Here is a 26,925-nt window from a genome sequence, read left to right as displayed (position 1 = left end):
CTGGGTATTTTTTTCATGAGACACCAGGACATTTCCGGACACATTTGCTGTAATAACACTGAGTAATTTTTCGTAAGAAGTCGAAGCATTTTTAGCCATATTAGTGATGACACAACTGGGTATTTTTAAACAAGACCTAGTGACATTTTTTTGTTGTGTTTGTGGGGACAAAACCAGGTATTTTTTAAGCAACATGTCAGAGCATTTCCAGCTGTGTTTGTGATGACAAAGCTGAGTTTTTTTCTAAGATATCAGGACATTTCCTGCTTTGTTTGTGGCAACAAAGCCGATTATCTTTTAATCAGTTGTCGGGACATTTCTGGCCACATGTTGCTACAAAAAATTAGTATTTTAACGAGAAGTCAGAATGCTTCCAGCCATGTTTGTGACGATATGACTGGATATTTTTGATGAGATGCTGGGACATTTACGACTATGTTTGTGAACAAAACTGGGTATTTTTTCAGTGATGCCTCAGGACATTTCTAGCCATTTTGTGCCAACAAAACTGGATATTTTTTTAACAAATTGTTGGGACATTTCCAGTCATGTTTATGCAGAGAAAACCGGGTATATGGAAACGATACGTTGGGGGATTAACAGCCATGTTTGTGGCAACAAGACCAGGTATTTATATTAACACATTAAAACATTTCCAGACATTTTGTGAGACCAAACCACTTATTTTAAGCCAAAAAAAGATAATTTCCTAACCCCAATCAAGTGGGTTTTTTTTGCCTAAACTTAACCATATATTAACCATAGTGTTGTCACAACATAAAACTGAAAAATGAAATGTAAAACAATGTAAAGTTTCAACATATTTGCTACATGTGATACATATTTCACATATTTGTGGTTTGCAGAAACTTACAATGCCAACATATTTTCTGGTGTTTAGGCTGCTATTGTGTGTGGCCTGATGAATTCCTGTTGGAATATCTGGATTTCTAGCTTGCTTTAGACGGATTTTTCTTCCTCTTGATCTTTGATCCCTTAGCAAAGCAGGTTAAGTTGCGGTTTATTGGTGAGTTTTCCTTCGCTGCACAACAACCGTCTGCTCCCCATCTCCATCCAGCACCTGTCAACACTCGCGTCAAAGTCAGGGAGGCTTGGAAAAACAAAAACATTTGGATTCATGGCAACCAGGATAATTTTCCAGTCTGCTCTTTTTGCCAACCATGTTTAAAAGCCAGAGCCTTCAGTCAAGGTTTGTTTTACAGACATCTGTCGCGTTGTTGCATTAAAACAAAAACATCATAGTTACCAGCAACAAAATGCTCCCTGTGGATTGTTGAAGAGTCACAATAAATAAATAAAACATCTAAATGTAAGTGTCAATCATCCAGACCAAAGTTCATAAGTCTGTTTCAGGGTCCAGGACAGTTCATTTTTAAAAGTCTGTCCGTCATTTCCTTCCTCTCCACACTGCTGCTGCGCACACTGGAGAAGGTCAGAGGGGAGGCAACATGATCTCCTTGAAGATCTACTCAGATGACGGGAGGCGACCCCTGAAATGAACGAGACATGTGAGATACACCTCCACGTTAGTAAAGGATCTTCTTACAACCTCTGAACCTTGAAGTAAAACATACAGTTATTTGTGCTCATTTCTTTACCCTAATTGATTAAGTTTTTCAGAAGATGCTCCTGTGCTAAAAGTTTGGACCAAACATCAGCTTGAAGACTTTAACACAGCGTGGGAGTAACTACTGTGACACAGTTATTTCTTTATCCCTTTGTTGTTGTTGTTTTTTGCTATCTACGACCAATTTGAATATGATCTAAAATAAAAGATCATGTTTCTCTTTTATTGTGGAATTATGATATTGTATTTGCCTTTTACCCCCAATTTTATTTGTATGACATATGTGTATACAACAGTGTCATCGGCATACATTTCCACCGTAATAATTGTCTTTTTAATTTACTCAGTTTTTATTTATTTCCTTTTTGAATCTTCATTGTCAACTCAGGTTTGCTTGTTTTATTTTATTTTGTTTTATTTTGCTTTATTCTATTGTATTTTATTGTATTTTATTTTATGAAGAGAGAGTCTGAGAAAGAGTGACCAAAAAAGGTGTCCTTAAACGTCAGCATGGTACAGTGCACGGCTGGTTGGTGTTATAGTTTAACAGCGCCTGGCAGTGTCATGGGGAAACGCGACGGGACAAGGGCAAAAGTTAAGACGATGAAAGTCTGACTGGGGCGGGTGGGAAAAAACCTCTATTCACGAAGTTGTACCGACATAGTCTGTTTATTTTGAAAGAGACTGTATGTAAATGTTAAATTTCCAGTGAAAACAGAAGTGTATCTTAAAAGAAGACAATGCATTTTACAGGCAGAACTTGACATGATGTCCCAGAACGCCAACAACCAACACACCCAGGATACCTTGTACGTTGTATGTGGACGTGGAAAGTCCATGACCAAACGTTGATATGTGACGAGGTCGGAGTTAGAATATGTTGAAACGTACAATTCTGACATTTTCTTCTGGCAACTAGGTTGTATATTAGTTAAATGGTAAGGGGCCTTACACAGATCCTTGGGGTACACCCATTGTCGTCAATTAATATTTCTCGTGCTCCGAGTTGTAAATTTGGGACCCTCCTTAAAAGATTATGAAAATGCTTCCACATTCATTTACTGTTACCTTTTGCCCCCTTCATTATATTGAGATAAAAATCTGATTTAGCTAACCTCAGTTGTAAAACAACTCAGTCTCTGAAGCCTTTATAATTCTACATACCATCTGCACCGCAGAGATTTATTGGACTGGGGTGAATCACTACTGTCTACCTGTACAATAAATCTTTCCCTTGCAGAGGTAATACCACTTGTTAATGTGCCACAGCCATATTTCAGATAATCAGACGATGGCACATCATCCCATTTGTGGTGCCAAAAGATGCATTTCAGGTTCATTTAGAGCATTCATGGTGTTTCTTTGCTTCTGTAATTAGAAATAAATGTATGCTGTGAGTGCAAATGAATATGTTTTATATAAATTGCATCTTCACGTTCACATCTGATCATTAAACCAGAGTACAAAGCCATATTGTTGCACTTTGAATATTTAAGCACAGCTAATCCATCAAACAGACGACGCCCATGTATTGTGAAATCTGCTCTTATTCTGTCATGGTGGCTTAATGTTGACTCTTATAATTACACCTCTGTGGTATTTTGTTTATTATGATTTGAGTCTCTCAGCACACTCCTAGCTGCAGGGTGCAAACGTTGGCAGCGCGCGGCACCTGTCAAGGACCACCTGAGGTGTTTTATTAAGCCGTTAAACTTTTTCCTCATATCGTTTTTAGCAATGATTTCTGTTATCAATTTGTGTTACTTAAATCATTCTTTAAATGGCACCAATTTAATCCCCCCTCTGCCTCAGCTCTCTGAAATCTCTTGTGTCTTTGTGTTTATGCTGCCAAAGTGCAATATTGACGCATAAACGTGCCATTTCACAGCTCAATTTACTTTATTGCACTTGTCCTGCGTCCAAGGATAGCATTTCTTAACTGCACTGTAACTGCCGCACACACACTCAGACACACACACACACACACACACACACAAAGCACACCTGGGGAAACATTCCTCGAGGGAAGTCATCAATCAGTTTTATGGCTTTCTCTGGGAAAGTTTCCTCCTCTCCAATCAAGCGTCTTCCCTCCCTCCCTCCGCCCTCCTCGATCCTCTTTCTTATATTTCCATCTGTATCAGTTTTGGTTCACATCTGAGAACGATCCACTCCAGCCAATTAACTTCAACCATTTTTTTTATTCCACTGAGGGATAATTGGAGCAAACTGGGGAGTGAGATCTTTGCCTGGACGGTACAAGATAAAGGCTATTACAACTGGCTTTCCTCTGTGTGCTCAATTTGCCCTCCAGTGGTAATAATCCTGAAGGTGGAGGATCTCCACAAGGTAAATAATGTCTTTAACAAGCTGTGAAATGTTGAATTGAGTTCCAGTTTTGTTTTAAAGAGGAAAAAACTGCCTTGTAAGTTGCATCTGAGGCAGATCAACCTGTTTCAGGAACTGTTTCCCCTCAAGTGTGTTGACGTTGGTTTGTCTGATTTTCTCCAGAGCTTGTAACAACAAATACAGTGAAATGGTTTGTTTTCAGATAAATTATGACACTCAGCGTGCCATCAAGTGACGTTAATGTGTTACCAGTGGTGGAAGAAGTATTTACTCATACATTAGACCCTGAAAATGAATTTCTTCAATGAGCTTCTTATTGTGAGCAACAGGATCCTACAAGAACAGGAAACAGGATTTTCTGCCAAATTTTAAACAGTTTTTGTCATTTCAACTGAGCGATTTTTCATTTGCTTTGCTGGAACAAGCTAACGCCACACATTTCCATGCACCAATTAGATTTTGGCAATATTTGAACAGAAGTTTGCAGCCCAGTCACCAGAAGAAAGCGTTTGTATTGTACGTTTTGAAAACCACGCAAGGAAAATTGTAATTCAAGTCAATAGGAGTACCCCAAGGATCTGTGTTAGGCCCCTTACCATTTAATCAATTTACAACCCAGTCACCAGTAGAAAACGTTGGCATAGTACATTTCTGCAAACCGTATGTATAATATCAACGTTTCTAAAGTGATGTAGTATTTGGGCTGATTTTGTCATTGGAAGGAGGAGGGGATAGTGCAACACATCCTTATTCCAACCTTGTCACATACCGACGTTCGGCCATGAACTTTTTACATCCAGAGATGACATGCAAGGTACCCTGGGTGCGTTGGTTGTTGACGTTCTGGGACACCGTGTCAAGTTCTGCCTGTTACATGCATTGTCTTCTTTCAAAATTCACTTCTGTTTTCACAGGAAATTTACCATTTACACACAGTCTCTTTCAAAATAAACACACTACATCGGTACGACCTCGTGAATAGAGGTTTTTTCCCACCCGCCCCAGTCGGACTTGGTACAACAGATTTGACATTTTTTTCCTAATGCACATAATTGGGTTTAGGCAACAAAAGCATGTGGTTAGGTTAAGGAAAAAAGAACAGGGTTTGTCGCAAACACCACTCTACCTGGTTTTTCTTGGACCCATCCATCACCTCTTCCACCCTAACTTTTGTTCTTGTTCCGCAACATTTCCCCCGATGCTACCAAGCATCTTTAACCTACAATGGTGACCGGCCGCATAGCATGCTGACAGGAAAGGACGGCTTTGTCCAGTGGCGTCTGCTTCAAGTCACTGCTCAAGCGCCGGATTTGGGCAACTTCAGATTGAGACCGGGTGGGATAGGTGCCAAGCTGCAGACCATTGTTCAAGACAAACAAAAATCACTGATTGTTTTTTTGGTGACCCGTTTACAAGTGGTGTTTGTGTCACCAACAGCATTTTCTAGTGTTTTATCAGACCGTCGCTGCAACTTTTGTGCAACCACCGAACATGGGTGTTTTAAGCCAAACCATGATCTTTTCATAACCCATAACCAAGTGGCTTTTGTGCCTAAACATGACATCACCTACAGCATTTGAGAAACAATAAGTTTCTAGCTATCGCTACAACATAATGGTTATTTGGTTGGTTTTGATTACAGTCATGGCAATGTTATCTATAGCCCTTAATTAAGTGACTTTTCTATGAGTTAAATACTTAATAAATGACAGATAAGGACTGTTTTCCCCTCAAACCTTAACTTTGATTGTTGGTTTGTGCCTTTTCTGTATTGTATCTGTATTTCTGTATTTTGTCCTTGTACTTTCATGTATGCAGAACTATGAAGAGTTAAGAATAAAGTTACATTACTGAGCACCAGTTTGAAAAATAATAACATTTATCTTTTCATTTATTTTAATATAAAATATGAAACACGCAACAACATAGCTGACAATTTAACCTCAAATGAAGAATAGTCTTATAGAAAAAGTCTTTCAAATTTAGGAAAAATATAGACATTTTTCAATATACCAACTGAACAATATTTGAGGAGACAGTTATGAAAACACAACATTTATTCTGTTGTGGTTAAGAGTGCTGTATGCTATGAAAGTGCAGTGTCAGCACCACTTTATTATGATTTAGTTCAGTTGCACTTCTTTAAACAAATAAATCTAAATTTAACAAAGCATTTATAATTTTTGTAAATTTAATATATCATTGCTGTCTTGTTAAAAAGGCTTTACATTTGGTGAAATGCACATGACAACTTGTTTAGGACTCGAAACTCAAAGTTTAAGACTTAAGACTTGCAAAACAATGACTTGGTCCAACCTCTGACTTATAATATGAAAAATAATAGTATACTTAATGCAGGATATTGCCTCTACAGGTGGATGATGTTCTGTATGTAAAGTCAATCAGACTTTTATTTTGACAAATTAAGGACATTTCCACTATAAACTGATGCAGAAAAAGGCACAAATTGGAGCATAAAAAGTCACCAGCATGCAGGAAATTAAATGTTTGACGTTTAAAATTTGGGGGGTCCTTCACCAAAAAAATCTGAGCATCAAACTTAATTTTCTTGAGTTCTGGTGAATTTTTATGCTTCAATTTGTGGCTGTTCTGGAGCCATTTATGGTGCAAATGACTTCTTATGATGATCCTCTTATTGGGGAGGACAAATGCACATGTTCTTAATATTGAGGGGGGACGTGTCCCCTGCGTCCCCCCCTCTGAAACCTCCACCTGTGAGACTCTGTTTAATAGAAAACACCCTGCTTGTTTGAGTTTGATACATTTTGCCATGTGAGTTGGTTTGGCTGCGCGTCAAGCAGGATGTGACTCCCCTGGAGGTGGGAGCACTTGGCTCACTTCAGTTACTATATGCAGAGACGCACCTCCCAGCTGATCCCGTTAATTTATCTTCCTCCCCTCTCCCTCCCTCCTCCTCCTCTTCCTCTTCCTCCAGTACCCGGTGTGTTGCCCTCTCTCGGTAGGTTTGTCTTCTTGCTCTGCTCCTCTGCAGCAGACGCGCCGGAGCTGGATGTGTGGACACTTGCTGCTGCTGCTGCTGCTGCGCTTCTCTTAATGATCCGGAGGAGCAGGAGAAGTGAGGAGAAGGAGAATCACTGGGAGGCACATGGTGAGTTGATTTATTTCTTCCTCTTTCTGAGAGTTTATTGGCTCTGCGTGGACTCTGTGGGGTGTTTGGGAGGTTTCATCTGGCGCTGAAGTCGCGCGTAAAGAGAAGAAATGAACGGCAGGACAGGGCGAGCTTGTGTTTTTGGCACTGAGGGCAAAGAAACGGCAGAAAATCATCGAAATTTATTTGCAAAATGTGCCATAAAAGACACGCATTCATCACTACTTTGTAATTGGTCTAATAATTGAGCGGATTAAGTAGCCTGGTATTTTTTTATGGCATCGCTGCTCAACTTATCCTTAGAAATCCAGCCGATGTGCGTCTATCAGACATTATTTTGTATTTTTGCAATATATAAATATTTAGTAATTTAAGTTTATTCTACTTTATTTGACTGATTTTAGTGCAGAAATTTATTTAGACAGTAGGCTAAATGGATACGTGTGCCTTAATCTTATTTGTGATATATAATTATTTTCCCTACAGCTCATAAATCCAAAGTTGACGCTTTTATTTTAAAATCTAAAACCGAATTTCCTTAAAATTAATTAACTATAAGAAGTGTTATAAACATGAAATTACTGCTTGGACAATCCCACCGTTATTATGATTTAATTACAAGTAATTTTACGCATATATGTTTGATTTTTGTCATTTTGTTGCGAGCTAAATAAAAAAAAATAAAACGTGAAAACATGCGTGTTTTAACCTTCCATGGTACGCGTTATGATGGCAGTTGTTTTAAAAAAAAATGTTTGTAATTTTTTCTCCATAAAATATACCAAGCAAATATAATTGAAAGATTTTTTTAGGATTTATTTATTTATTTATATTTTTAAAAATATTTTTTTTCACTTCAGGCTGCATTACTTTAATTAGTTTGACTGGATTTAAATTTGGAAAAAATGAAAGTTCGTATAGCCAAACATACATGACTAATAATCAAGATTTTTTCAAACCCTCTGAGTGAAGTTTTCAGATCAAACTGTGATAACCCACCTCTGTAAATATTATTTTTCCTCTCCTGCGAGATAAAGCCAATTGACTGCAGCCAATTTGTGCCTAACAAGTGCAATTAGCTCTGCAGAGTGGAGGCAATTAGGCTCCGGGCTCCGCTGTTTAACTCTCGCCAAAGTAATCACACTAAATATGATAAACATTTATGTTTAATGAACCGTGGGTGAGTGCATCATTATTCCCGGGTTCATTAAATGCAACGCCCGCAGAGTTGAAGTGCGTGTGACTGCGGGCTGTTTTCCTTTTAAGGTCTGTGGTTGATTAGTTTGTGTGAAAATCCCTCTGCAGAGAGAAACTTTACCGTATTTACTTTAATAGACATTTAAGGTGGGTTTTATTTATTTTACTTTACTTTACAGGGGCGTAGCTACACCTCTCAGTCATGCATCTAGCCTTTGGGTGGTGCGAATTATTCAAAACAGACTGTTTATTTCCTTCTTCTTATCATTTTAATAATAAATCAGCCAACAGAAAAATTATGGGTGCATTTTATTTGTTGTTGTGCTCATAAAGGCTGCAGCCCCGGAGTATTCCTGTGTTTTCCTGTTTATTAACCCCCCCCCCCCCCCTCCTCTGTAAGACATTTTTCTCTGGATTTAATTGACAAGCAATTACAGCCTACAGGCTCTACTTTTATTTCCACCGTGCCCGAGGTTGTCCTTGGCGTGACTGCAACATGAAATCACAATGATTTCATTTCCATCTGTTTTTCAATATCAACATGTGAAGCCGGAGCTGCTGGAGAGCGGCTTGCCAACTTGTGTGAGGCTGTGAAGGGGTGGAGGAGGTGGTGGTGGAGGTGGCGGTTGGGGGGGGATTGACAGGAAACTTTTAAATATCAAGTGGGTAACATGTGTTTTTTTATTTAAAAAATGAAGTTAGCAGGCTGTACGGGTCAGCGCAGAGGCACAGAGAGGTGCAGTTGGCCCCTGGAGGCCCCCCGTGCACATGCACCGGATTGGGCGTTTTGTTGGAGGTGCAAACGTGAAGGACAGAGGCCTTTAGCTAAAGATACAAGCAGTGATAATCCATTTTGTGCTGTCTGTTGCTCTCGCCTCCCGGGCTGCCCCCACTAAAATTAGATTATTACACCTAAAACAGAACGGGTGGAATCTGCTCCGTGTGGAATAACACACAGATGGGCTTCGACTGTGCCGGCAGGAATGCAGTTTGAGAATACAGACGTACCCGAAAGCCCAGTGTTGTATTTCTGAGCGGCTGAGGACAATTGCAAATTAACAAAGGTGTCAGTGTGGTAACATGCGCCAACAGGTGCTTTGGTCCGGCTTCAAACATGTAGGCTACGACGCAGAGAGCTTATATAATTGATCAGATTTATTTAAAGGCTCCGTGCAGAGCTGCTGCAGTGAACCCTGGGAAATCTTCCCAGCGACTACTGACCTGTGTTTATTTACCCAAACCTTGTTGTTTAGTCTTTGGAAGCTCGTCGCAGAGCAGCAAAACAGTTTGAATTCGAACGTATCTGCCTCCGTCTCGCCGGCCAGCGCTGCTCGGCCATGACGAGGAATGTTAAAACGTGTGAGACGGGCCAAATCCAGCTCATCTGCTCACCAGAAACAGCTCCGATAAAGCCAGACAGGCCCACAGCTCCGAAGTGTGAACAGGCCAAAGAGAGTTAACAGGTAGCGAGAGAGAATACCACACACACCCCGCGCTGCCACGCTTTATTGTCAGAGCTTAAAGCTGCTTTTGGGAAAAGAACTCGTCATATTTGCTGCAACTGTCACGACGTGCTGACAGGATATCTGTGGAAAAACTCACGTCCTTCCTCCTCTTCCTTCTGCCTCTGATAGCGTTTATTAAAATCAGCTGCGATGCACCAAAAGCAACCAATCAGAGCCGAGGATTCTCTAACACAGCTGTCAATCACGGCTCATGAAGGTAGCACTGATCAAATATGAATCAAGATTCTGTCACTGCATTGCCTGTTTCTCACCTTAGTGTACTGTTTAGCTGTAATATGAGAACACTTGCTCACCGCCTGTTTTGTTTCAGCTCGGTTGTTTCCAACATGCCGACTGGGTCACAAACTTTCTTACTGGTAAGGCCATTAGACGCACTACAATGCAGCAGAGTAGGCGCAGGGATGCGACTCATTTTACACACTATCTGGGCCTTTCCAAAACCGAACCGAACCCAGCCTTCAAAGGACGCAGCCTTCGCAGTCAACGTCGGCCGCGTCCTTTGAAGACTGCATCAGCCAAACCGAACGGTCTCTGTCTCTGAGAATTTCCTGGTTGCGTCACCAGTTGTTCTCGCCCCAGTGTTCCCGTTACCTAGCAACCAGCTGCGCCTGACGAAAAAAGGAGTAAGCTAGTAAGTTAGTTCGCCCTAAATCATGGACCCAGAAATTCTTACTATATAATTTTTATTTAATACTTGAGGAGACGATTCACCGCCGCCATTTGATATATTTCAGGCTGTTGGACCGTTTTTTTTAAGCTGTGTGCTTTTAGCTAATAGTAGCCAAATGTTAACAACAGTTAACCGTTAGCTAGTTAACATCTTGGGATAGGCTGGTCCACGAAGGCTTCATCCATTGCATCGTCCAAATTTTGGGAAAGAATGTTGAGTTTCTCGGCCGCATTTGAAGGAGCCTTTGAAATGGGACAGCCTTGGTCGCGCTGATGTGACGTAATCAAATTCAAATGTAGCCTTCGAAGAATTGAGACACAGCTCATTTGTAGTCACCTTCACAGCCAAATGAAGCTCCCTGTATGAAGGTGTAGGGCAAGCCAAAATCTCGAGGCACAACTGTATTTAAATCTGTGCACATTAGCTTCTAGAACACGATGTAAGACAATAAAAACATGACAAGTAGTTTTCGCTTTTGGTGTGTCACACAGTAATAATTCCCATGCACGAATGACGACAAATAGCTTCTCTGTGAAAGGGTTTTTAATTGAATTAAATAACAATTTTTAGCCAGAGTTTGCCTCTTTATTGGGACATGAGCGCGCACAACACACTGATACAGTCAGTTAAAAACTAATTCATAACGTTTTGTTTAGGTCCAGTTGAATTAGTGGTTAGCGCACCATTCGAGAACCACTGGTTGTCGTGACGAGCCCATACTTAAGTCGCTACTGGTTGCTAATAGGCTGAATTGTTTGGACGTGTACCCAGAAAATTACTCCCACTCTTGTCCGTAATGTCTGTGTAACTTCCGGTAAATACAGCTATATACGTTTAAATTTAAACACCAGCCAGTGACGTAAGCCACCTAGCGGCGTGGCGGGATACCAGTGATCAAACATATGGCTCCAGCGTTGGTGTACGGTACAAATACGGCAGCAAGCTTTGGCACAAACTTCCCTCTCTGTGGCGGATAAAGAAACTGTCGTAATGTTTCGTAACCATGTAAAATAAAGCTTCAGAGGTGAACTTATCCGGCCATATCAACTGGAAATCAACAAAGCCTCATTTATGCAATGGATCAGAGATGATGAGCACTCTTTAAAATATTCTCAGACAAAGTTTTATACAACCAAGATACGCTGTCCTTTGCTTGAGTTAAACATTAATATCATAATATACTGGTGCCCCTTTAACGACTATAATTATAGCAACAAGACATTCAAGACGAGAATTTACAATCTGACCACTCACGTCTTTTTCTTTTTTGTATTAACATATATAGTCAATTGAAGACAGTACTTTTGTCTAGTCTTTGCTGTAGTTTAATGTGCATGTATATGTCGACCTTGGAAGGGAGAGGAGGGAGGGCTCAGAGTGGGAGACATCAGCTGAAACTCTGCACCAAACTCAAATTTAAGTCTATTAAAAAAAACGAAAAAAAAAACTTTAATTCAATTCTATGTATTTGTCAAACTTAAATTTGATCTGTAGGCTACGTGCTGCCATTTACCAAAAAATTTTTTGTCTGTAAAAGAAATAAATAACTCAATAACTTAAAAGAAATAGTAATAATAAATAAATAATAAATAAAAATGAATAAATTGAAATTAAAATTACCCCTAAGCTTCCTTTCTCCTGCTCTTCTTTGGTGACATTTCTTTTTTTTTCCCTGCAAACATCTGCTCACTTTTAATGCTTATAAGCTGCTTGTTTTTTTGCAACAGTTCCTGTAAATATATAAATTTACAATCAAATGTACACGACCACTGTTTTCTAGACACTACAGAAGAGTATGTTTGATCCTAAATACAAAGGCAGGGGTGTCAAACTCATTTTAGTCCAGCTAATTTGATCTCTAAACCACTGAAACCACTGCATAATAACCTATAAATAAAAAGTGTTTCTTCCAGTCTGCAAACGTTCATCCATTTACCAAACAAAGAAGAAACAAAAATCATGTGCAGATTCAGTAGTATGTAATTTCCCACTAAAGCTGAAGCTGTTGAAGACGCAGGTGATGTCGTCCCCTGCCTTACAAACCATCTACAGTCTGATGTCCTACAGTCCTCTGATTGGACTCTTTGGTGCCGGTTCTTGGAGGATAGATAGATGAATAGATACAGGTTATTAATGAGCCAGAGGGACATTTAGGCACCCAGGAGCTTATTACACAAGGCATACAAAAACACAGGCACACATAGGGAAACAGAAAATAGGTAAAAAGAATATAAAAATATAAAAACACACAGCAGTGAAGTGAGAGAGCTGTTACAGAGCAGTCACACTGAACTTTATATGTGCAGAGCTTCTTCCGTGATGAACACAGTATGCCGTCGCACATGGTCAGTAAATCGGCAGGGTTTTATGAGCCACTTCCACTCCCCACTAGTTGGTCGGGGACGGCAGGACCCTCCGTGTGACCGCAGGAACAGAGTGGAAGCAGGGAAGATGAGGGTGCAGGGGGTGGTTTGAGAAAGGCCCTCGGTCTCAGCTTCAACGTTTCCTGTTTAAGTCACAGCAGTTTAGTTTGTTGCAGCAGAATAAAGCTGTGAACATGTAAATTTGTGGCGTAAAAGACTGATAAATGATCATGTTGCTACGTCTTGGTGATCTTATTTTACTGTCACTTCTTAAAAAAGGCAACAGAAGACATGCTGTACAAGAAATATAGACAGAAAACAAAAGCAATAATTAAAAACAAATAGACATGTGTGCAACACTGCTGCAAACATGCAAATAAAAATCTCCTTTGCATAGGTGTAGGTTTTGTTTCAATACTGGGGGGACAAATATGATATACATGTGCACTCTGGTTAACTTTTCTGCATCAGTTTATGGTGTAAATGTGTTTAATTTTGTCAAAATAAAAGTCCGCTGCTACTCCCGTGTTTTATAGAGGGGGACAAATGCATTTGTTCTAAATACTGAGGGGGACGTGTCCCGTGCGTCCACCCTGAAATCTACACCTACGCTCCTTCATGCTCCATCTCGCGTCGTCTCTGATCTCAGAACATTTTCTCTGTTTTATTAGTCTTGTTTAACACCACCGTACTCGTAAAAATACACTGCAAGTCAGAGTCATTGTTTTGCAAGTCACAAGTAAGTCTTTGTACTTAAGTCCCAAGTCCTGAACTTTGAATTTCAAGTTCTATACGAGTCAGAATGCACTCTCCACCAAATGTATTGTCATTTTAATCACAGAGAAGTAATACATTACATTTACAAAAGTCATGAATGCTTTTTAAAATTTGTATTTATTTGTTAAATCAAGTTTTGCAAAACAAGTGCAGCTAAACTTTATTATAAAAAGTAGTGGTGACATTGCATCTCATACTGGAGAACTGTTTTTATAGCTTTCTCTTCTTAAATTTGTAAGACATTTCCTGTAAGATTATTCCCCCTATAAAGACATACTGTACACTGTTGAGTGTTTTCCTCCCATTATTCAAATATACTCAAAATGACCACTCCAATATATTGATTAAAAAAATATAAATAAAAACTATTCTCCAACAGGCAAACACACACCGCTGTCAAAAATAATCATGTAACTATAATCAACAAATTGCCATTACTGCAGTAGTGTGATGTGGTGTGCCGAAGCTCTGTGTGTGGTTTGTCCCAGTGGTGTTGCCGTACCCCAGCAGAGCACAGCTCATAGGTGCATTCAACTTAAGTTAATGTCATTTTTTGTGTTATATTCAGTGGAGGAGGAAGTACTCAGTCACTTTACTTCAGTGAAAGTATGAATACCACACTTAAAAGTTAAAAAGTGAAAAGTGCTGCAGGGAAAACGTCACTTAATGCTACTTTTTAAATTTGTTTTGTTGTTTTGTACCGTTAAAGTCACTACTGTTTTAATTTTGAACCAATAAAAAATAAAAATATACTTTAGTAAATGTACGTAATTATAATCCAGAAAATGTACTTAAAGTATGAAGAGTAAAAGTACCCAATGCAGAAAAAAAACACCAGAAAAAACAACCTCAAAATTAGAAAAAAAATTGACAATTACTTAAATGTGTATCAAAATAGTTGCCAATTAATTTTCTGTCAATCAGCTAATTGATTATTGTCTCAGCGTTACTTTTGTAAACTGTTGAGCAGATTAATAAGTTACAAAACATCATACTTTATAAACTCAGATTTTTCTGCAAAAGTTTTAATTGTAAAGTAACTAGTAACTAAAGCCGTCAGATAAATGAAGTGAAGTAAAAAGTGCAACATTTCCAGCTGAAATGTAATGGAGTAAAAGTATGAAGTGGCATAAAAAGAAAATACTCAAGTATCTCATGTTTGTACTTGAGTAAATGTACTTTGTTACATTCCACCACTGGTTTAATTGCTAAAATAGCCCACGTGAAGTCTGAGTTAAGTGTCAGTGATTTATTTTGTGCTGCATGTGTAATTTACATAGACAGTAGGAGCTTTTATTCATTGCATATTCACACAGTATACTGTATAGCCGCACTTGCTTATGATAAATGATATAATATATAATAGATTTTTTTTTAGAAGGTGGGGTGGACGCTAGTTAACCATTTGTTATTTTCTCCTGTGACTTGATTTGATGCCGCCAGATTGGTTCAAGCAAACAAATTAAGTGTCGACTTGCTGGGAATTAATAGCGTCAGTTAATCAATTCAGGGAATAAATTGGGGAGACGTGAAGTCCAAGTGAAGTCACAAGTCATTGGTGTTAAAGTCCAAGTTCAGTTGTAAGTCTTTTATTTAAATTTCATTTATCAAGTTGAGTCTAAAGTCATTGAATTTGTGCCTTGAGTCCGACTCGAGTCACACCTCTGTTACAAGTGAGTATAATACTGACTCTGAGAGGGTGAAAACTAATTAATTTAAGCCACTAACTCAACTTTGACATATTAAGTCCCACTAAATCTACTTTAATTCAATGTTCTAAGACAATAGAGTAAACTTCCAACAGGGGGGTGAGTAGTTTATCTAGGCGATGTATATGCTCAACAAATGACTTCAGCCTGCACATATAACAGTGCCTTCGTTTCTGTTCACCCAGCAGACACATTTCAGCATAATGAAATATAGAATGGCATTATGAAACAAACGGGGACTGCAGAGCACGAACATGAGCGTCGCTCTCCCCGCTCTCCTCTGTTCGACTATGCTGTAAACATGCCCCCAGGTTGTCAGCAAGTATTTTTCCAGCCCCTTGCCAGCCAAGCATAGCTGCTTCTAAAGATCACCCGCCGGAGATGTTGATCTCATCTTACCACTATTTGGCTGTATAAGCTTTTTGAACACACACACAGATTGCTGCCAAGTCGCTTCAAAACTTTTCAAAATGGAAGTTTGTATTCTTTGAGGGTTAGACCTCAGAAAAAGGGTTGACGGCGTCTTTTAAACATTAAGAGACTTGGTGAGTCGCTCATTTTCCTGTTATCAGACGTCACTTTAGCAGGAATGCCGCTCGTCTTCAACATGTTCTCCCGACACCCGGCTGTGTGAATTTATGGAAAGCAGCAGAGAAAAACCGTTGAAACCATATCCGGTGGGTTACGGTGGCGGTGCCAGACAGATGATCTGGTTTCGGGAGAGTCTGGATTTGGCCTAGAGGGGCGCATTAAAAAACCTCAGGGGCCTCGCTCCGCTGAGCATCCATTTATCAAAGTGGTTGTAATGGGCCGATGTTTAATTAGTCATGTAATGTGACAAAGACAAGAGCAAGTGCATGTCATGGGAATGTTAAACAAGCGCCGCCTTCCTCTTGTAGCCTCGTCCCAACCCTGAACCCCCCCCCCCCCGTCCGCCTACGCTCGCTCCTCATCCAGAGTGAATTCCTCCACCGCTTCCCTGAATCCTCTGCTAACCTTTACCCTGCACATAATCCCTTTGACACTGGCTTCCCTTCGTATGCAGCCGGAGCACTGACACCGAATGAAACCAGAGATCTAATTAATCATCCGATCAACTTATAAGTGCTGCTTTCTATCAGTGCGTTCAGGTTCCCGTGGGGCATGTCTCGACACGTCAGGAATGACCAGCCGAGGCATTCTGGACCTCAGGAATGTGGCCAAGCGGCACCGGGGTCACAGACAGGCGCTCATCGCCGCGCTCTGTGCTTGTTTCCTGTAGCAACACCACAAACAGGCCTGATCTTGGCTTGTGTCCTAACCCAGGTCTGGCCGATCCACAGCGGTGTCAGGAGCAGAGCAGCGTGTCCGAGGTAGTGCCACGGCCTCCTCGCAGGCCCCTCGGAGCTGTGTGGTCCCCGAGGGGAGCCTCATATTTCGGTGGTTGGCTAATTGAGCGGGATGACGAGGCCGGAGAGGCTCTCAGCCCCGTCCTCTCCTACGGGTTTGGTTTATGCAGCCCTGCTGACTTTGCTGTCAGTGTCAAACGCTTGTTAGGGCATCATCAATCTCGCAGCAGTTAAGAATATTCCCAGAACAGAATGAAGGGGGCAGGTGATAGATGAGGAAGGGAAAGTTGTTTGAAAATGTGGAGGGAATATTGATGAGAAGGAAAGATACAAGGAAAGTAAAAGTGGCAGGTGTTCTGAGGAAGGAACAAATAAAAGAAGTGCTTGTTGGGAATGTGCTCCGGGCGGTGAAAACAATAAATCACTGCTTCCAGAGAATGCATTGTTCGTTTTGTCCGCATGCCAAAATTAACGCTCTCGGGTATCGAACCTTGACAAGAGAAATAAATTACACTCATCACCAGTTGCAAGAGACGGGAAGGGATTTGTTCACGCAGCGGACGTACACAAGTCCGTGTTTGTCTTTACCACGGAAGTTTCCATGTAGGGGCTCAAGCCGAACACACATTTCGATCTATAAATCATCTCCTACCATCCTCAAGACTAATCTCCAGCTCCTCTCCTTCCCCTCATTTCTTTTTCTCATTCTGCCCGATAACACTTCACACCGCTCATGCTCAGGCCCCTCGCTCGCCTGCAGCACTGACCGACGGTAAAGTGATTTGAAAAGGAGGGCCATAAACGTGATGGATGTGGTCCAGCTCAGGGTTTAGCCCCAGCTGTCGGGCATGTTTTTTGTCATTTCAGACAGACCCGCTGGGTGCGCGCCCTTCTTCATCCACTCTTCTCGGGGTCGAGGGGAGTTTTAAGACAGATATGTTCTTAAAGGCTGTCAAGGTCACAGGTTCAAACCGGTGGCTGACACTACTGTGAAGATCAGGGATTACATTTTTACGGGATGAGATCTTTACTGGCATCTACTGCAAGCCAATAAGGTGCAGTTGAAGTGATGCAGTGAGCTGGTATGGTGTGTTTTCAATAAAGGCACAGGTGGTCTATCATAGATTTCCTGCTCTGGCTTCAGATGTGAGTCATATAAATCAATCAGTTTGTGGTTTTTTTTTTCCGTTTATGATCTCGCTCCCATGGTTTTCTTTTAAACATCATCTTATTTTTCTTCCACAGGCTCGATGACATGATGTTCCTACCCTTCTCCCCTCCCCCCTCCACCTCTCTCTTCCCCATTTTCCTTCTACTCCTCCTTTTCCTCCCTCCATCCCTCGTCTCCTCTTCTCTCTCCCACACCCCATTGAGCTGGACTTCGCCTCACGACCCCTGCTACTACCTAGACGGCCGCCCGCGGCACTGCCTGTCGGAGTTCATCAACGCCGCCTATGGCGTCCCGGCCAATGCCAGCCACTCGCTACAAGGCTCCGATTATGACAGCAACATCACCACCCTGACGGACCTCCACAACCCCCACAACCTCACCTGCTGGATGGCTCGTGGAGGTGCAGACGCTGGAGACTGGATCATCACGCTACCTCTGGGCCGCCGCTTTGAGATCACATACATCAGTTTGCAGTTTTGCCAACAGGGGGAGCCGTCGGACCCCATTTCAATCTCCATCCTCAAGTCGATGGACTATGGGCGCACCTGGAGGCCGATGCAGCACTACTCCAGCGATTGCTTGGGAAACTTTGGGATGCCCTCGCAGACGGTGGCTCAGACAAGACACCAAGAGACAGAGCCGCTCTGCTCAGACCCTCGACCCCTGCAGAAGCAGAGAGGCGGCATGGTGTTGGCCTTCTCCACCCTGGACGGACGGCCATCCTCGCCTGATTTTGACTACAGCCACACCCTACAGGACTGGGTGACAGCCACGGATATCCGTGTGGTCTTCCACCATGTGTCCAAAGATGCTAAAGTGGGTACACCAGATAAGAAAGAGGAAGTGCGATGGCGTGACAGTGCAGAGGAAGACAGAGGGACTGGGCTTCTGAGGTGGAGATCGGGCTCCAAGGGTCGCACTGGAGGTCAGGACAAGTTAAACACAGAAAACACACTGGCATTTTTTGAGAGGGAGATTAAAAACTCAGACATAAGGGGGAGGCACAAAGTGGACAAACATGGACGGAAGGGACATTATAAAGGGTCAGATCAAGACGAAGATGGACACAATGTGACCAGCAAGGAAGGAGGGGACAGTTTTAGCATGCTCACTTCCTCAAAGAAAGGTGGGAGAGCCAGAGGGCGTGGCCGCAAGAAGGAAAACAACCACTGGCTGCCTTGCCCCGTTGGAGGTTGTAATTGGACAGTTGAGGGGCGGAGCAGGAACAACAAGGGGCGGGAACTGAGGAAGAGGAGGAACAATAATCTCAATGCAAAACAAAGCTCCAGGAATCTGCAGGCAGCCCCGCCCTCTGCCCTCCGAGCTGCCCTGGCTCTCTCAGACATACAAGTTGGCGGCAGGTGTAAATGTAACGGACACGCTTCCAAGTGTCGCCGTGACGACACAGGCCAGGCTGTGTGTGTGTGCGAGCATCACACAGCAGGGCCAGACTGTGATGTGTGCGAGGATTTCTTCTGTGATAGGCCGTGGCATCGAGCTACACCCACGCACCCTAACCCTTGTGTTGGTGAGTCCTGCATCCTGTCGCTGAATTAAATCATGAAAAGAAAATGTTTTTGAGACTGTCCTCCAAAATGCGACTACACAGGGTGTTTTTACAGGCAGAAATTACACCATTTATTTACACTTTTTATTGCGTGGCGACCTCTAATGGCCATAGTGAAGGAGGAAATCAAGCGACATAGTATAAGGAGTAACAAAGTCCGCTTACATTACTTACTTGAAATTTTAAGATGATGAATAAACATATGGGGGAAGTGACATGTGACATATTTGATTTATTTAGATATTTATTCATTATAGGTATATTTTTTTCTTTCCCCAAACACTACCACACAAACAAAATCAATCAAATATTCAATCCCAAACAATAGAAAAAAATATCTACACATATTACACAGTATTAAGCACTTCTAATCAATTTACGTGGTGCTCCAGCAATTTATTATAGCACTCCCGTCAAGCTGGGGAACACAGAGACACATAACCCAACACATTTTCACTCCGACCTTGCCACATATTGACATTTGGTCGTGGACTTTCCAGGTCCACATATGACGTGCAAGGTAACCTGGGTGTGTTGGTTGTTGACGTTCTGGGACACTGTGTCAACTTCTGCCTGTTACATGCATTGTCTTCTTTCAAAATACACTTCTGTTTTCACAGGAACTTTACAGTTTACATACAGTCTCTTTCAAAATAAAAGCACTACGTCAGTAGGACAACGCCATCTTAAGGGACGTGAACACCAGCCTCCTGGGTGAAAGTCGATGTTTGTTTGACCCATCCACCACCCCTCTTGCCTGCCCTACTTGGATTTTCGCAGTCTTTTTGTTCTTGTCGGTCCACGTTTCCCCCTGACGCTGCCAAGCGCTGTTAAAACTATAAAAAGGACAGGCTGCATATCATGCTAGCGTTAAAGGACAGCTTTTCTTAAAGGTGTCTGTCGCCGGCGACTTCAGAGTGAGACAAGGTTGCATAAATTGGTCAAACTTATTCCAATAAAAGATATTATACGGAGGAATATTAGGACCAGGCATGGGAGGGGAAATGAGAAGAAGATTTTTTTTATTTAGCATTTCAAAAATTAAGTTGAAATGCTGAGAATAAAGTCAGACTTTAAGTGTTTGTACCAGGCATAAGAAAAAAATAAATCAGGAGGAAGATTTTCTAATTTGCATTTCAGTGAAGTCAAAACGTCAAGAATAAAGTCAGCTCCTCTGCTCCATGAAATTGTGTCTTATCATACAACATACCCTCTCTGTATTGCACAAAGGTGTAACTATTAATTCCCTTGCATCTGTCTATGGAAAGCTATTGCAGACTGCACGAATGAGGTCACCTCTTACAAGTTTGTGAGTTTCTTCCCTCTGATCAGACGCATTTTTTGGCACAATCTCTTCAAAATCCCAATACTTTTACCACGCTGTGTCTCTTTGCAAAAAGATAAATAACTTCCTTGTTACTTAAACCAATTCTGAAGTGAGGTGACCATATGAGGTAACACTAGTAGTTTTATTTTCTCTCAAAAGTTCGACTTTAATCTCAAAATGTCAAGTTTAAGTCTAAGTTTTTTAACAACATTTCAAATCTTGTTATGCAAATTATTATTATTTTTTTTTTAAATCTTATGCCTGGCACTAATACTCCTCCTTAATATCCTGAATGTTCGGAGTATGAGAAACAGATCCTACATTTCCCATAATGCAACTGGATAGTGTCTTTTGTTCAACACTCTTTCTTTAAATCTCTACTCTGACATTTTGTTATGCAAACTTTAGCCTTATTCATTTACCAGCAGACCTCAAGTGATTTAAAACTCACCCCCCACGTCTGTGTTCTGTGTGACATGCTGCACAGGATGAGCAAAGTCTGTATTTCATTCCAATTTCCTGACATTATCCTTTACATATGATGCTCACAGTCATTTCTACCTCCACACTACACAACACAGAAACACCACAAAGCACTTATAGAGGTGATGTACGGTGTTCACCTCCATTTTTCTTTTAAACGTGGGCTTCAAACAAACAGCATCAGTTCTGTTTCATATTGTCACACATCATCCATCTCATCATCTTCTGAGATTTCGCTCTTCTGATGGATTTGAGCTTGCTTTTTCCAAGAACGTGTCTCCATGCTGCGTAGAGAGATGATCCTCCTCCTGCATCCAAAATGCTGTCAGAACTTTCTTTTATAACTGCCAACGCAGTCTCCATAACTCTGAACTGGGAGAGAGGCCGAAAAATACAACCGTAAATCACAGAGATGCTGAGTTGCAGGGGACTAATGTTATCACATGACCTGTGTTTGGCAAAATATGGCGGGTAATTTGCAGAGGAATTTTTACTTGACAAATTACGGACATGGCAGACTCGCAGGGGATTAGGATCACAGACAACCTCGGCAATTACGACAAATTAGTAGAAGTCCCCAGGTAATATTAGTCCTGTACGAGGAGGGCTTATGTTGATGTTGAGATGACATCAGGGTTATTTTCTCCCCCGGAGTCAGAGTAGAAATGATATCTGCTTTCACAGGCTGAGTAGTACTCCTCATGACAAGTAAACTGAACTTTGCGTATGCCTGTATGTGTAAAATTAATGTCTGTAAATCAATATACTGAGGTACTGAACCAGCACAAGCCAAGCTAACGCTGTTTTCAGCTTTGACAAACACTTTCCAATATAAGCACCATGTCACGAATTTTAATTTTGGCTGGCATTTAGTTACTTTACAATTAATTTGACTTTGTGGCGATAATATGGACAGGCTTTTTAATGTATCTGTGTGTAACTGGGGGTGTCTGTGCCGTGTCGTCAATTGACCTATGGCTAAGCCACGCCCCCCTCTACTCACTTGGACAAACTATCAACATTCAGTTGCGCTATGGCAGGTGTCACAGTACACGGCATTTCACAGGAGGCAATTGATGATTTTTGGGGACATAACGATCAGATGTCATTGAGAAGTAACCAAAAGGGCCTAAACTACGCATTGGAGGGATATATTCATCATTTTATTGTTGAGAAGGTCGATGAAAAGCTTAAATTACAAGCCAAAATTTACAGGTCACAGTGTACGCTTGTGAACCGCATCTGGTTGCCGTCACCATCAAAGACAACAAGTTAAAGTGCCACTGAAGTTAAGGTTTTTGGCTCAGAATATGAGAAAAGGATAACGGCCTTTTTACCATCTTTACCAAGAGTGTCTCTCCGTTAGTTTGGTGCTACAGTATTTACACTGAATCATTCAGCATAACGTTTGCCAACCTTTGTTATCTCTGCCATTACAGATAAGTTAATGAAGCTAAGCTCCAGAAGTTAACGTTAGCTTAACTAGAGCCCTTTGGACAACAGCTAACAATGATGTACGATCACCAAAGTACAAAACTAGAACAAAATAGGCTAATGAACTCCCAGCAAACAAGGTGACATGATGAACAACGCAGCTAGGAGCTAACGTTAGGCTAACTTTAGCTAACGTTAGCTAGAGATGTTAAAGATAACTTTATATTTACCTTGGTTGACCATATTTTGATTTCCAAAAAAGAGGACACTTGCTCCAGCCACGAGATAGCCTACTTAAGATAAGATGCCTTATAATTTTAATATATTTAAAGTTTATATGTATGGATAGAAAATTCAGTTATATTACAAAATAATATCTCTCAAAGACAGAAATTTAGATAGACTTCTCAGAGGTTACTCAACTTGCTGTTATTATGCCTAAAATAATAATCTTTTTACAAGTTTCAATTGTACAAAAATAAATATAAATGTAAAATCTCTGGAATGAAATAATGATAGAAATAATGTCTCTTCTGTATTAGAAAAATCAACTTGTAAAATAATAGCTATCTTTTCAAGTCTTACTGGACTAATAAATAAATAAATAATATGACATAATGTTCTAAATAATACCTCTTCTGTATTAGAAAATCCAACTTTGAGGTCCGCGGCACCTTTATTAGACACAGAATCATATGTGCCAGCTTTGCACACAGTGCACTCAGCCTCCCATATATCCCGACCAGGTTGGGACGGTAAGTTAGGAATTTTTTCTGCAGTTCATCTATGAAGCTGTACTTGCGCTTCGGCATCTTGGAAGCTTAGAATAATGCTGCGCCGCGGGTGTCTGCTGCTTCCTCATTGTGAGTGTTGGAGATCCGCCGATAAGGCAGCCTCTTGGGGATTACGCACACGCACACACACACACACACACACACACACGGAAAACCGGACGTTATCATCAATTTATAAACACCCCCAGACGCCCCGGGCAGGACGTGAAAAGTGGACATGTCCGGGCAAAAGAGGACGTTTGGTCAGCCTATATTTACCATGATTTACCATATAACGTTACCACACAACTTTATCCAAAGGAGACACTTTTCTCGGTTGAGATGTGGTTTAAAATGTAAAAAATACACCTCGTCGCCCAGCCTCTCAGGATACCTTGTGTCAGAGTTGCATGTACCCCATGCACACCGTTTGACCATTTTTAAACTTCAAATCTCTGAAAAAGCTCATAAAACCGAACAAAACTGACTTTCTGTAATGCATTTCAATGAACATCCAGGCAGAGAATGTCCGAGTGTATGGGAATGGCTGTGATTGGCTCATTGCGTTTGAGGGCGGGACTTTAATAAGGTCAATTATAAAGATGCCGTAACACCAGGCCCCACCTTTGTATCGTTACCCTGTGGCAGAGGAGTTGGTTTGGGCCATTTTACTTACATGGAGCTTCTGCATTTTTATCTGTCAAAGTCAGGATAAACAGAAATCAGGGAGCCCTGGTTGCCTCAGGGTTTGGGGCCCCGACCAAGAACTGCCTAGTCGTGGCCATGTGGTTCATGGTTGGAGTCTGGCACAAGGCTTCTTCTATTGCATGTCAAATTCCCCCTGTTGTCTTTCTGCTGTCAGCTCTTGATTGAGAATGTAAATGTTCCAAGTATACAAGAAAATAAACAGACGGCAGCTCCAAAGATGTCACAGCGTCGTGGCGTCTTCATAACACAACAATTATGCAACAACTTCCCCTTTACCAAGTTTCAGAGATTCAGATGCTTCCATCAGGGCAGAGGTTTTGCCCCCCTACATGGATCGTCCTTTGTTCCATCTGCTATCGCTTATCTTAACCACTAATTGTCCATGATTCCCCCCTGACAGTGTGTAACTCTGGATTCTGTGTGTCTGTATTGTACTGTCTGTTTTGTTTTACCCATGACTACTGTATGTACCCAAATTGCCCCTCTGGGACAAAGTTTTTCCCTTACCTTACCCCTGACCCTAAAGTTGCCTAAATGGAGCCAATCCAACACATTGGTTGTGATGTCTTATGATGAGCATTTCCATCGCTAATATTTATTATTTCTCTCCCTTGTCCAGCCTGTGAGTGTAACGGCCACTCCAACAAGTGTCGCTTCAGCATGGAGGTGTTTCAGCAGTCGGGCCGGCGCAGCGGAGGTGTGTGTCAGAAGTGTCGCCACCACACGGCCGGACGCCACTGCCAGTACTGCCAGAACGGGTACACCCGCGACCACAGCAAGCCGATGAACCACCGCAAGGCCTGCCAACGTTAGTCACTATATGTGTGTGTATGTTTAAAAGGGTTAAAGGAATGCTCCAAATGATCATTTCTATACTCACCCTGTGTAAAGCTGAATTTGGGGTCCATGTTCAACAACAGCGAAACTGTATCAAAACATCAGTTTACAAACTTGTGCAGCATGATTCAAGTCTCATTTATCCAGTCGTATGCTCAGTACCTCCCAAACACGCAGGCCTTTCCAACAAGGAGCTGAACGTAAAGTAAAACGGTAATTTTACTGTACCTTGCTGAACACAGGAGCTGCAGGTCTACTGCTGCCTTGATCTATCAGTTATCCCCGCCAGGTGTAATTATGTGTTTAGTTGTGTGTGAGAATGTGTGTATCTGTCTATCTGCAGCCAAGCTCACAAACTACTGGACCAGTCAGCCGAATATTTCGTGTGCACATGTATGACTATGCTGAAGGACTTCTCGTGGTTGCTGTGATTCACAGTTATTGAAAAACCTGTTCTATTGACTGTTTTATACCATCACTGAGTGCTTACTCTTCGCTCTGCTTAACCAGTTGGTAGGGCTGCAAGTTGTCAGGGAATCAGAGACTAAAAACGCCAAGCCTTTCCATCTGTTGCACGCCACATTTTGGCCTTCGTCACGGCTCAAAAACTGACATCCATAGAAAAGTTTGTACCGTAGCATCTGCAGATTAATCCCATAACTAATGTGTTATGATCCACTAAAGTTAGGCACGATATGAGATAATTAAATCCTCATTTTTTGTTATTTTTGCCACCATTTTGACCGTAAGGGAGCCAGGAGGGACAATTCCCTAAATTCTTTGCGGTCCAGCTACAAACCAGTTTTGTGTCAGACTTGCAGATTTTGTTGATTTGCACATTCTTCTTTGATATTTGTGCTTCTAACATGACTAAATTAGCAGAGTATGTAGTTGAATGGTTTCTTGTGTTTGTTTTAATTGTGTTTATTGTTGTAATTTCCTACTCTGCTGTGTCGTAGCCCTCAGACAAAGTTAATACTGTTCAGAGTTATTAATTAATTACATGTATTAAAGATTTGTGGTTGTTTTTTTAGCCATTAAAAATACATTCATCCTTCATTAGGCTACATTGTAGGCAATCTACATTTCACATACAGTGCCTATTAGCAATAAAAAAAAAAATTCAATCTGCTCTGTGCAACGTGCGGCAGCTCCATCAAAAATGAAGGAGACATGTTTTTTAATTCGCCTCTGGGATGCTTCCAAAATTCTCACTCCAATCTCGTCACATATCGACGTTTGGTCATGGACTTTCCATGTCAAGATATGACGTGCAAGGTACCCTGGATGCGTTCGTTGTTGACGTTCTGGGACGCTGTGTCATCTTCAACGTGTTTGATGCATTGTCTGTTTTCGAAATACATTGGTACAACGACTTGATGTTTTTTCCCTCCAATAACAAACGCACACGTGGTTGGGTTTTGCTTTACATTCATACGTGAGGCGAACACAAGCCTGTTGGACCCATCCACCACCCCGCCCTACTCGGACTTTCGTTGTTACAGAATAACAGCATCTGGCCATGCTAATGTGAAAGGTCTTTTTTTGCTGGTGTCTGACGCCAGAAGTCACTGACCAAGCACCAGTATTCGATGACTTCGGAGTGAGACTGGCTTGGCCTGGCAGAGATCTGTACTACACTGAGTAAAGCTTTCTAGTTTCTTTGTGTAGATGTGTGACTTTGGCGTTTTAGTGTTTGATTCGGCAAGGTCACACAGTAAAACAAACAGACTACCAATTGAGGCAGTGGTGCAACAGCAGCTCTCGTGTCCTCCTGGATTCTTCCGTCACCGTGGAGGCACGCAAGAAACCCAAGTTGTCTTCGCGAATTCAGTGTAGCACAGGGTGAGAAACTGATATACAATGGTCATCTGGGGGGTGAAGGATTCCTTTAAGGGGACGAAGGAAGTGTATATCTTGTTTGTGTATTTGCGCATAAGCATGGCCGAGTAACTCAAATAACCAACTGTGCATTCCTGGAAGATGAA

The 26,925-nt window shown here is 41.5% G+C and overlaps 1 protein-coding gene across 1 annotated transcript in view; it reads left to right on the top strand.

The window, feature by feature from the left end:
• The first annotated feature begins 6,945 nt into the window (after window positions 1-6,945).
• ntn5 (netrin 5) overlaps window positions 6,946-26,925 on the top strand; it is a 31,757-nt gene continuing 11,777 nt past the window's right edge. The window contains exons 1-3 of the mRNA XM_050067671.1: window positions 6,946-7,067; window positions 17,883-19,336; window positions 24,720-24,908. Coding sequence (XP_049923628.1) covers window positions 17,893-19,336; window positions 24,720-24,908 — 1,633 coding nt within the window. The 5' untranslated portion in view covers window positions 6,946-7,067; window positions 17,883-17,892. The remainder of the gene's footprint in view (window positions 7,068-17,882; window positions 19,337-24,719; window positions 24,909-26,925) is intronic.

Source organism: Epinephelus moara, chromosome 17 (genome assembly GCF_006386435.1).
Source record: "Epinephelus moara isolate mb chromosome 17, YSFRI_EMoa_1.0, whole genome shotgun sequence".
Classification (NCBI taxonomy): Eukaryota; Metazoa; Chordata; class Actinopteri; order Perciformes; family Serranidae; genus Epinephelus; species Epinephelus moara.
Note: the sequence above shows the minus strand (reverse complement) of the source record. Positions and strands in the feature narration are given on the sequence as shown.